General features: G+C 43.5%; 1 protein-coding gene and 1 long non-coding RNA gene across 21 annotated transcripts in view; one reads left to right on the forward strand and one right to left on the reverse strand.

Annotated features, from left to right (window-relative positions):
• Positions 1 to 10,977, forward strand: part of LOC109921816 (C-X-C chemokine receptor type 2-like) — a 22,363-nt gene extending 11,386 nt beyond the window's left edge. The window contains exons 2-3 of one of the 4 annotated variants that reach the window (XM_048598544.1): positions 2,684 to 2,847; positions 9,586 to 10,977. In XM_048598544.1, the coding sequence (XP_048454501.1) occupies positions 9,589 to 10,647 (1,059 nt within the window). In that variant the 5' untranslated portion in view covers positions 2,684 to 2,847; positions 9,586 to 9,588 and the 3' untranslated portion in view covers positions 10,648 to 10,977. Of the gene's footprint in view, positions 1 to 2,675; positions 2,848 to 9,418 lie in introns of those variants that run through there. The other 3 variants (XM_048598546.1, XM_020521863.2, XM_048598545.1) reach the window with 3 other exon arrangements.
• Positions 1 to 11,426, reverse strand: part of LOC125483442 — a 102,656-nt gene that overhangs the window by 42,570 nt on the left and 48,660 nt on the right. For 11 of the 17 annotated variants that reach the window (XR_007262384.1, XR_007262391.1, XR_007262383.1 and 8 more), the window contains one exon: positions 9,835 to 10,671. This is a non-coding gene — a long non-coding RNA (uncharacterized LOC125483442). Of the gene's footprint in view, positions 1 to 9,834; positions 10,944 to 11,426 lie in introns of all 17 variants that reach the window. The other 6 variants (XR_007262386.1, XR_007262392.1, XR_007262382.1 and 3 more) reach the window with 4 other exon arrangements.

The raw sequence follows: 11,426 nt of genomic DNA on the forward strand, positions 1-11,426 counted from the left end.
ACCTCATCCCGCCCCCTTGACCTGTCCGTCCTCCCTATACTGACGTATCTCCTCCCTACCTCCCCACCTACACTCACCTTTACTGGCTCCATCCCCGCCTCTTTGACCTGTCTGTTTCCTCTCCACCTATCTTCTCCTCTATCCATCTTCTATCCGCCTCCCCCTCTCTCCCTATTTATTTCAGAACCCCCTTCCCCTCCCCCATTTCTGATGAAGGGTCTAGGCCCGAAACGTCAGCCTTCCTGCTCCTCTGATGCTGCTTGGCCTGCTGTGTTCATCCAACTCTACACCTTGTTATCTCAGATTCTCCAGCATCTGCAGTTCCTACTATCTCTGTCTCGGTTCTCATTTGATTATAGGACCACACCTCATGCAACTACAGGGATACCTCCAGTTGTGGTGCTAATGGGGAGAAAACTCCGCACCAGGTTAAATCTAATCTTCCTGGGCCTTGGGAGGGTGAAATGGCATCAGGAACGCCAATGTCAGGCACAAGACTCCGCCAAGAAAGAGAGACAGTTTACTACTGAGGATGAATTTGGGTGTAGGAACCAAGGGAATGACCCCGCATGTGTGAGAGGATTAGTCAATGCAAGATTAGGATCAGTAATGTGTAGAGTTCAGGTAAGAGTGATGGTCCTGAACATGCATGTGGACCTATGCATGTTGCAAAGTTGCTGATGGTGTAGAAGCAAAATGTGACCAGCTCCTCGGGACAGTTCAAACAACTGTCGATCCTGTGGGTTCTCTGTTTTTGTCAAGTGTTGAAAACACCTCTGAATCTGAGATGGATCTCGCCTAATCGATGTCTTTGCTGCTGGAAGAAGTGTGAATTTCTCCCAACATGCTCTGGGCACAAGAAGTGAGCTCCTGCCTGTCATATACCACCCATATCCAACGCAGAGAAATGTCAGACATTCTGACATTCGAGAGCTGGCTCTGATGGAGCTGGATCACCGTTAGGGACTTTCCACGTGTAAATAAAGGGTGAGTTGGTGGCAGGATACCGGCCTCTGGAGTTATTTCAATAAGGTTAGGGACAGGTATGTTGATATTAAGAAGGAAGAGGTGGTTTGTGCCTTGATAAACAAGAAGCTAGTTATGTCCCCATGGTCTGATTAGATGTATCTCAGGATACTGAAGGAGACCTGGTGAAAGATTGCTGGGGCACTGACAGAGATATTTATATCCTTTTTAGCCACAGGAGAGGTCCAAGACACTGGAGATTAGCCACCTGGGAAAATACAGTAAATTTTACGTGATTGAGCTTTACATCAGAGGTAGGGAAATTATTGGAGAAGATTATTAGGGACAGAATCTACTTGCATTTAGAAAATAATTGACTTATTAAGTATAGTAAGGGTGGCTTTGAGTAGGGGAGGACTTGTCTCTCAAAGTTGTTTAAGTTCTTTGAGGAAGTGATGAAGTTAATTGATGGGGGTAGGGAAACAGAAATTGTCTCCATGGACTTAATTAAAGCATTTGACAAGGTCTTTCATGGTAGGGACCCATAGCCTGTTGGTAGTTTGAATACAAAATTGGCTTGGTCATAGAAGACAGAGGATAATTGTGGAGAGTGTTTTTCTTACTGGAGGTCTGTGACCAGTGGCATTCCACAAGGGTCAGCTCTGGGACCTCTTGCTTGTAGTACATACAAATGACTTGGACAAAAATGCATGTGGTATGATTATTAGGTTTGCAGTTGATACAAAAAATGGTGGAGTTGTGGATAGTGAGGAATGTTGTCAAAGGATACAGCAGGATATAGATCAGTTGGAAAGTTGGTGGGGAGAAATGGCAGATGGAGTTTAATCTGGCCAAGTGTAAGGTGATGCATTTTGGGAGGTCAAATGCATGAGGAAAGTACACAGTAAATGGCAGGATGCTTAGGAGCATTGATATACAGAGGGATCTTGGGTGCAAGTGCATAGCTTCATTGGTTGGGGCATTGGGTATAAAAGTTGGCAAGTCATGTTGCAGTTGTATAAAATTTAGTGAGGCCACATGTGGAGTATTGTGTGTAGTTCTGGTCATCACATTATAGGAAGGATGTGGAGGATTTGGAGAGGGTGTAAAAAAGGTTTACCACAATGTTGCCTGGATTGGAGTGTGCTGGCTATAAAGAGAGTTTGTACAAACTTGGATCATTTTTGTAAGACTGTTGGAGGCTGAGGGTTGACCTGATAGAAGTATATAACATTATGAAAGACATCCATAGGGTGGATAGTCAGATTCTTTTTCCCAGGGTGGAAAAATGAGGAGGGGAAAGTTTAAAGGAGATGTGCAAGGCAAGTTTTTACACAGAGGGTGGTGGGTGCCTAGAACTTGTTGCCAGGGGAGGTGGTAAAAGCAAATTTGATAGAAAGGTCTAAGAGGCATTTAAACAAGACACATGAGCAGGCGGATAACAGAGAGATATGGACCATGTGCAGGAGCATGGGATTAGTTTAGAATGGTACCTTGATTGGCATAAACATGGTGGGCTGAAGGGCCTGTTCTTGTGCTGTACTGTTCTATGTTCCATATTTTATGATATTGCAAGTCGTCGTTTTTCGTAATTTGTCCAGTTTCATTAAGAGCGCTTGAGTCAATTCTGACGTAGATTCTGCATTTGTTACTTTAAATTACGTAATATGTTGTGACACACTTCATCCTTTACAGAACACCCAATTCTATTTAACAGGACACACTCTGGACACTTTTGTCACTCTGTGGCAATATCTGTGTTCATGTCTCCAAACATTGTAGAAGCCTCTGAGTGAGCTGGCTGGTGTCTAACAAGCTAGATGGGCAAGAAAATTATTTTTTCAGCTTACTCACAGGATACATCATTCACTGTCTGAGAAGGTATGTCATTATGAATCAGAAGTTTAATTGAACTGATTTTGTTAAAAAAGATTACTTGTGTTCATCTTTTTTGGTCCCTGTTTTATATAGTAATGCGAGTGGGCAATCAATAGGAAAGTAAATTGAATCATGAAATGATTAAAACTCAAAAGGAGTTGACTTATTGTGTCCATGCTGTCTCTCTGAAGGAACAACTCAGCTGCTCCCCTATAGATTGTTTCACCTTTGATGCTTATCCAGTTCCCTTTCCAAAGTCATGGTTGAGTCTATCTCCATCCCTCTTTCAGGCGGAACATTGCATTTCCTAACCATTCACTATGTAAAATAACTTTTCCTCATGTCACTTCTGTCACTTTCGGGTGGGACGGTGGCTCAGTGGTTAGCACTGCTGCCTCATAGCACCAAGAATCGGGGTTTGATTCCACCCTCGGGCAACTGTCTGTGTGGAGTTTGCACATTCTCCCCGTGTCTGCGTGGGTTTCCTCCCACAGTCCAAAGATGTGCGAGTTAGGTGGATTGGCCATGCCTAAGGTAGGGGTAGAGGTTTAGATAGACCTTAGGATTAGGGTAAAAGTTTGGCAGAACATCGTGGCTGAAGGGTCTGTACTGTGCTATACTGTTCTATGTTCAATGTTCTAAATATCCCAAGATATAGATGCTTCAGGCGGGATAGAGAGGGAGGTAAAAGGGGTGGAGGAGTTGCATTACTGGTCAAAGAGGATATCACAGCTGTGCTGAAGGAGGGCACTATGGAGGACTTGAGCAGTGTGGCAATATGTGCAGAGCTCAGAAATAGGAAGAGTGTGGTAACAATGTTGGAGCTGTACTACAGGCCTCCCAACAGCGAGCGTGAGATAGAGGTACAAATATGTAGACAGATTATGGAAAGATGTAGGAGCAACAGGGTGGTGCTGATGGGAGATTTTAATTTTCTCAACATTGACTGGGATTCACTCAGTGTTAGGTGTTTAGATGGAGCAGAATTTGTAAGGAGCATCCAGGAGGGTTTTCGAGAGCAGGATGTAAATAGTCCAACTCGGGAAGGGGCCATATTGGACCTGGTGTTGGGGAATGAGCCCGGCCAGGTGGTTGAAGTTTCAGTAGGGGATTACTTTGGGAATAGTGATCACAATTCCGTAAGTTTTAGAATACTGATGGACAAAGATGAGAGTGGTCCTAAAGGAAGAGTGCTGAACTGGGGGAAGGCCAACTATAGCAAAATTCAGCAGGAGCTGGGGAATGTGGATTGGAAGCAGCTGTTTGAGAGTAAGTCCACATTTGATATGTGGGAGGTTTTTAAAGAGAGGTTGATTAGAGTGCAGGACAGACATGTCCCTGTGAAAATGAGGGATAGAAAGGGCAGGATTAGGGAACCATGAATGACAGGTGAAATTGTGAGACTAGCAAAGAGGAAAAAGGAAGCATACATAAGGTCTAGGCGACTGAAAACAGACCAAGCTTTGGAAGAGCATCGGGAAAGTTGGACCAATCTGAAACGAGGAATTAAGAGGGCTAAAAGGGTTCATGAAATATCTTTAGCAAACAGGGTTAAGGAAAATCCCAAAGCCTTTTATTCATTCATAAGGAGCAAGAGGGTACCTAGAGAAAGGGTTGGCCCACTCAAGGACAAAGGAGGGAAGTTATGCGAGGAGTCAGAGAAAATGAGTGAGATTCTTAATGAGTACTTTGCGTCGGTATTCACTGAGGAGAGGGACATGATGGATGTTGAGGTTAGGGATAGATGTTTGATTACTGTAGGTCAAGTCAGCATAAGGAGGGGGAAAGTGTCGGGTATTCTAAAAGGCATTAGGGTGGACAAGTCCCCAGGTCCGGATGGGATCGATCCCAGGTTACTGAGGGAAGCGAGAGAGGAAATAGCTGGGGCCTTAACAGATATCTTTGCTGCATTCTTGAGCACGGGTGAGGTCCCAGAGGAGTGGAGAATTGCTAATGTTGTCCCCTTGTTTAAGAAGGGTAGCAAGGATAATCCAGGTAATTATAGACCGGTGAGCCTGATGTCAGTGGTGGGGAAGCTGCTGGAGAAGATACTGAGGGATAGGATCTATTTACATTTGGAAGAGAATGGACTTATTAGAGATAGGCAGCATGGTTTAGTGCAGGGAAGGTCATGTCTTACCAACTTGATAGAATTCTTTGAGGAAGTGACAAAGTTGATAGATGAGGGAAGGGCTGTAGATGTCATATACATGGACTTCAGTAAGGCGTTTGATAAGGTTCCCCATGGTATGCTGATGGAGAAAGTGAAGTCGCATGGGGTCCAGGGTGTACTAGCTAGATGGATAGAGAACTGGCTGGGCAACAGGAGACAGAGTTGTCGTGGAAGGGAGTTCCTCAAAATGGAGAACAGTGACCAGTGGTGTTCCACAAGATCCGTGTTGGGACCACAGTTGTTTGTGATATACATAAATGATCTGGAGGAAGGTATAGATGGTCTGATTAGCAAGTTTGCAGATGACACTAAGATTGGTGGAGTAGCAGGTAGTGAAGGGGACTGTCGGAGAATGCAGCAGAATATAGATAGATTGGAGAGTTGGGTGGAGAAATGGCAGATGGAATTCAATCCAGGCAAATGTGAGGTGATGCATTTTGGAAGATCCAATTCAAGGCGAACTATGTGGTAAATGGAAAAGCCCTGGGGAAAATTGATGCACAGAGAGATCTGGGTGTTCAGGTCCATTGTACCCTGAAGGTGGCAACGCAGTGGATAGAGTGGTCAAGAAGGCATACGGCATGCTTTCATTCATCGGACGGGGTATTGAGTGCAAGAGTTGGCAGGTCATGTTACAGTTGTATAGGACTTTGGTTTGACCACGTTTGGAATACTGCATACAGTTCTGGTCGCCACATTACCAAAAGGATGTGGATGCTTTGGGGAGGGTGCAGAGGAGGTTCACCAGGATGTTGCCTGATATGGAGGGCGCTAGCTATGAAGAGAGGTTGAGTAGATTAGGATTATTTACATTAGAAAGACAGAGGTTGAGGGGGGACTTGATTAAGGTCTACAAAATCATGAGGGGTATAGACAGGGTGGATAGCAAGAAGCTTTTTCCCCAGAGTGGGGGAGTCAATTACTAGGGGTCACGATTTCAAGGTGAGGGGAAAAGTTTAAGGGAGATATGTGTGGAAAGTTCTTTACGCAGAGGGTGGTGGGTGCCTAGAACGCCTTGCCAGCGGAGGTGGTAGAGGCAGGCACGATCGCATCATTTAAGATGTATCTAGACAGATACATGAATGGGCAGGGAGCAGAGGGATACAGATCCTTGGAAAGTAGGCGACAGGTTTAGATAGAGGATCTGGATCAGCGCAGGCTTGGAGGGCCGAAAGGCCTGTTCCTGTGCTATAATTTTCTTTGTTCTTTGTTCTTTGTTCTATGGTAAATTGCCCGTAGTGTTCAGGAATATGTAGATTAGGGGGATGGGTCTGGGTGGGATGCTGTGAAGGTCAGTGTGGACTTGTTGGGCTGAGGGGCCTGTTTCCACACTCTACGGATTCTGGTTCTTATACCTGAAGTTGGTGCCTTCTGGTGTCCTTCCACCAATCAAAACAATTCCTCTCGATCCACTCTGCCTGGACCATTCGTGAATTTGAAGATTTCTATCAAGCCTCCTCACCACCATCTCTCTTAGAAGGAGAGTATCAAGAACCTTTCCAATTGATCTCCATTAACTGAAATGGTGCATTGCTGGGATCATTCTCATAAAAGTTTAAAGGCTTCCCATCCTTCTTAATGTGTAGTGCCCAGAATTAGACAATACTTCGGCTGAGGTTGAACAGCTTTTTATTAAGCTTCACCGTGGCATCTTTGCTGTCGTAGTCTGTACTTCAACTTATCAAAACCTAGGTTCTGCCTTTTTAACAGTGTTCTAAATCTTCCCTATCACTTTGCAATGACTGGTGCAGATATACTATCAGATCCTTCTGCTTTTGCATCCATTGTATGTGAAATGAGCTGCCAGAGAACATAATAGATGCAGGGACAGTTACAACATTCAGAAGGCATTTAGACAAGTACATGAATAGGAAAGTTTTAGAGGGATATGGGCCAAATGCAAGCAAATGGAATTAGTTTAGTTTAGGAAATCTCGTTGGCACGGACGAGTTGGATCGAAAGTATGTTTCTGTGCTGTGATTCTAGGAGTTTATTTCATATTGCCTCACCTTGTCCTACCCAACAAAATGCGTCATTTCACATTACAGTTCAAATGCTATGTGTCTGTCCATTCCACCAAACAGTACATGTTTTGCAATCCATCACATTATTTCCAAATGTTGTAACAACTGCAAATTATAAAACTATGTCCTGCACATCCAAATACGGCTCATTATCTGTATCAACAAAGGCAGGGCTCATGACATTAATCACTGGGAACACCATTACCTGTATGTACTTATATCCAGATCCATAAAGTTCACTGCCACTCTCTGTTTCCAATTATTCATCTAATTTCTGATGAGGTCTAATTCCTAACCTTTTAATTTTTTGCTGACAAATCTACACATCATGTCATCAAATATCTTTTGGAAATCCATACACAACATCATCTGTATTCATTACCCTGAGCAGGTATCTCTGTTACCATAACAACCTGTGAGAGTTCACAGTTCAGAGATTTGGGGCGGCATGGTGGCTCAGTGGTTAGCACTGCTGCCTCACAGCGCCAGGGACCCGGGTTTGATTCCAGCCTCGGGCAACTGTCTGCGTGGAGTTTGCACATTCTCCCCGTGTCAGCATGGGTTTCCTCTGGGTGCTCCGGTTTGCTCCCACGGTCCAAAGATGTGCCAGCCCACAGTCCAAAGATGGTGCAGATTTGATGGACTGAATGGCCTCTTTCCACATTGTAGGGATTCTATGATTCACATTTTCCCAATTTTATTCCATTTGCCATTTTTTTGCCCATTTATTTAACCTATCAATATCTGAGCAATACACAAGCGTTATCATAGAATCATAGAACCCCTACAGTGTGGAAACAGGCCCTTCAGCCCAACAAGTCCACACTGCCCCTCAGAGCATCTCACCCAGACCCATCTCCCTATAACCCACATATCCCTGAACACTATGGGCAATTTAGCATGGCCAATCCACCTAACCTGCACACCTTTAGACTGTGGGAGGAAACTGGAGCACCCGGAGTAAACCCATGCAAACACTGGGAGGACATGAGATTGTTCATTTTGGAAAGGTGATCAAAAGGACAGGGTGTTATTTAAATGGAGAAAAACTGCAGAAAGCTGCAACACAAAGGGACTTGGGAGGACTTGTGCATGAAACACAGAAAGCTAGTACACAGGGCTCAGCAGGTAATCAGGAAGGCTCATGGAATGTTGGGTCTATTACAAGTGCCTTGGAGTGTAAGAGTTGGGATGTCTTGCCACAACTGTATGTCACTTCACTTGTTAAAGGAGCAGGTGGATTTCAAATAAACCTGTTGGGACTATAACCTGGTGTCATATGACTTCTGAATTTGCATCTGTACAAAGTGCTAGTGAGACCACATCTGGACTACTATGAGTAGTTTTGGTCCCCGTATTTAAGGAAAGACAATTTCATTGGAGGACTGTACAGGATAGGTGCAAGAAGCATGTTCCAATGCCAGGGAGTCAAGAGCCAGGGGATCATAGTCTAAGGGTAGGCTGAGGCAAAGAATTTACTACCACAGAAATTTGGCCCATCTTCTGTCTATATGTCCACTCAGTTTACCTATCTATACCTCTTTGCAGCCGTTTTGTTTTCTACTTACATGTCACATTGCAACTTAGCTCTCGGATGAACCCATGGGAAATGTTTCTATTGTGTTCAATTCTGGTCACCATATTACAGGGAGGATGTGGAGGCTTTGGGGAGGGTGCAGAAGAAGTTTACCAGGATATTGCCTGGATTAGAGTGTATGAACTATAAGGAGAGGCTTGAAAAGCTACGGCTGTTTTCTCTGGAGTGGCAGAGGCTGAGAGGAGACTTGATAGAAATCTATAAAATTATGATATGCATAGACACGTTTGATAGTCAGAATCTTTCTCCCCGATCTGAAATCTCTTATACAAAGGGGCATACATTTAAGGTGAGAGGTGGAAAGACGTGAGGGGCAAGATTTTTTGCAGAGATGGTAGCAGTCTGGTACACGCTGCCAGGGATGGTGGTGGAGTCAGATACGACAAGGGTGTTTTAAGGGGCTTTTAGATAAACACATGAATATGCAAGGAATGGAGGGATATGGACCAAGGGCAGACAGAAGGGAATAGTTTAATTTGGTGTCATATTTGGCACATCGTGGGCCAAAGGGCCGTTCCTACTCTATGTTCTATTTAACGGAGTTGAGAGTTATGCAGAGAGAGGGGGAGGGGAGAGGGAATGAGGCAGACAACAAAGTGCATTTAAGACCACAACCCAATCAGCCATGACCTTATTGAATGGCAAAGTAAGCTTAAAGGGCCAAATGACGTACACCTGCTCATAAGCCCTTTGATCCTGTGTGCCTTTAGTATTCTCTGTGTGTGCCTAGTTGCAAATTTCAAAAAAAAGTCATATTTTGCCTTTGTTCTGTGTCTTTAGCTGCAGAAAGAGACTTGGGACAAATCAAACAACCTGTTTGACAATTATGCTTTTCATGGTGAAGTTGACGATGATCTAAACACGTTTTCCATGGGAAACAAATCAATCAACACAACACTGGCTATTGTCTATATATTGTCCTCACTCCCTGATTTTCTTTCTTTCAGAAGATGGACAGCCAGAAATTTGAACTTGGCGATCTTGACTTTGATAATATATTTGAAGATTATACAAATGCTTATGACTACATTATTGATCCAGACGTGTCGCCTTGTCACCCTGAAGTGAATGAGTCAATCAACATGGCTCTGGCTGTTATCTATAGCCTGGTGTGCTTCCTCGCTGTGACAGGGAACATTATTGTAATGATTGTCCTACTTCATAATCGTCATACCATATCATCCACAGACACCTACCTGCTACATCTGGCAGTGGCTGATTTGCTCTTTGCTGTGACCTTGCCTTTTTGGGCAGTGGATGCCGTATCTGGCTGGATGTTTGGTGATGCCATGTGTAAAATTATCAGCATGTTACAGGAGATTAACTTCTACAGTGGGATTTTATTGCTGGCTTGTATCAGTATTGATCGTTTTCTGTCCATTGTCTACGCTACACAGGCCCACAAGCAGAAGAGACCATTTATATCTCAGCTGGTTTGTGCTGCTGTTTGGTTGATGGCTATTGTCTTATCTTTACCAATTTTGTACAAAGGTGAATTTACTCCACCTGGTTCCAAAAGACAGATGTGTTATGAGATGCTTGATGGGGAATCAGCAGCAATTTGGAGAGTGACGACCAGATTTTTGCGGCATTTTATTGGATTTCTCATCCCATTGGCTGTCATGGTCTTCTGTTACAGTGTGACAATCCAGAAACTGTTTCAAACGAAGGGATTCCAGAAACATAAAGCCATGAAAATCATCATCGTGGTGGTATTGGTTTTTCTCATTTGTTGGTTCCCACACAATATTGCTGTGTCCTTCGACACACTGATGAGGAGCCAACTCATTGCTGAGACTTGTGAGAAGCGTAATCGTATTGATCAAACTTTAATTGGAACTCGAAGTTTGGGATTCCTGCACAGTTGCATTAACCCATTTGTATATGGGTTTATCGGGGTGAAATTCAGGAGGAATCTGTTCAAGCTCTTGGCTTCAAAAGGCATCATGAAGCGAAGTTATGATTCACAATATACGAGATCTTCATCCTCTTCCTCATCTGGCGTGTAAAGTCTTTGTGACATTGGTTGATGTCTATCAGCAAAATGGCAAATAAAAAAAATAAATGATAAAGAACGAGTGACTTAGTAACTAATTGACGAACAATACAATTCTGAACTTTGTTTTTAAGCTTTACTTACAAAAGTGATCAAAGCGACAGCTTTGAAGATGATTAGTCCACCACTTTGCCTGTAGAGGGCCCACTCCTTGGTATCTGCTGCATTATTTCTCTCTCTGCACAAATGCATAAGCGGTTTGTACAGAACTCCAGCTGAGTTAACAAGCAGTTATTGGATGATATGTCACTTAAGAAATAAAGATTGAATTCCTTCAGTGTGATTCCTTGTGTTCTAAGGCTCTCTGGCCATTTGATGAGATGGTCACCTTTGCATTATTGATACCACTGTGTTCTGTTTGTTTTATCTCTGAGCACTTACTTAATGCTGACACTTATAAATAATCCCCCTGTTGTTCAGTCACAGTGTAACAACAGTGGTTCAATCCTATGGAACAAATATGTAGGATCCCCCACTGATACGTCAACTACTTGTTCAGCTTTGTTATCTAAAACTAAATCCAGGACCATGTCCTCTCTTGTAGGGCCTTCTCTGTATTAACTTAAAAAGCTCACCTGGATGGATTTTAAGAATTCAGCTCCTGCAAACTTTTCACATAATGACTACCCAAGTTAATGATGGGGAAGTTGAAATCCCCTTCTATCACTATTCTATTATTTTTACACTTGTATGAATTTTGGCTAAAAATCTACACTTCTAAAAACCGAAAGA

This window comes from Rhincodon typus, chromosome 7 (genome assembly GCF_021869965.1).
Source record: "Rhincodon typus isolate 14 chromosome 7, sRhiTyp1.1, whole genome shotgun sequence".
NCBI classification, from domain to species: domain Eukaryota; kingdom Metazoa; phylum Chordata; class Chondrichthyes; order Orectolobiformes; family Rhincodontidae; genus Rhincodon; species Rhincodon typus.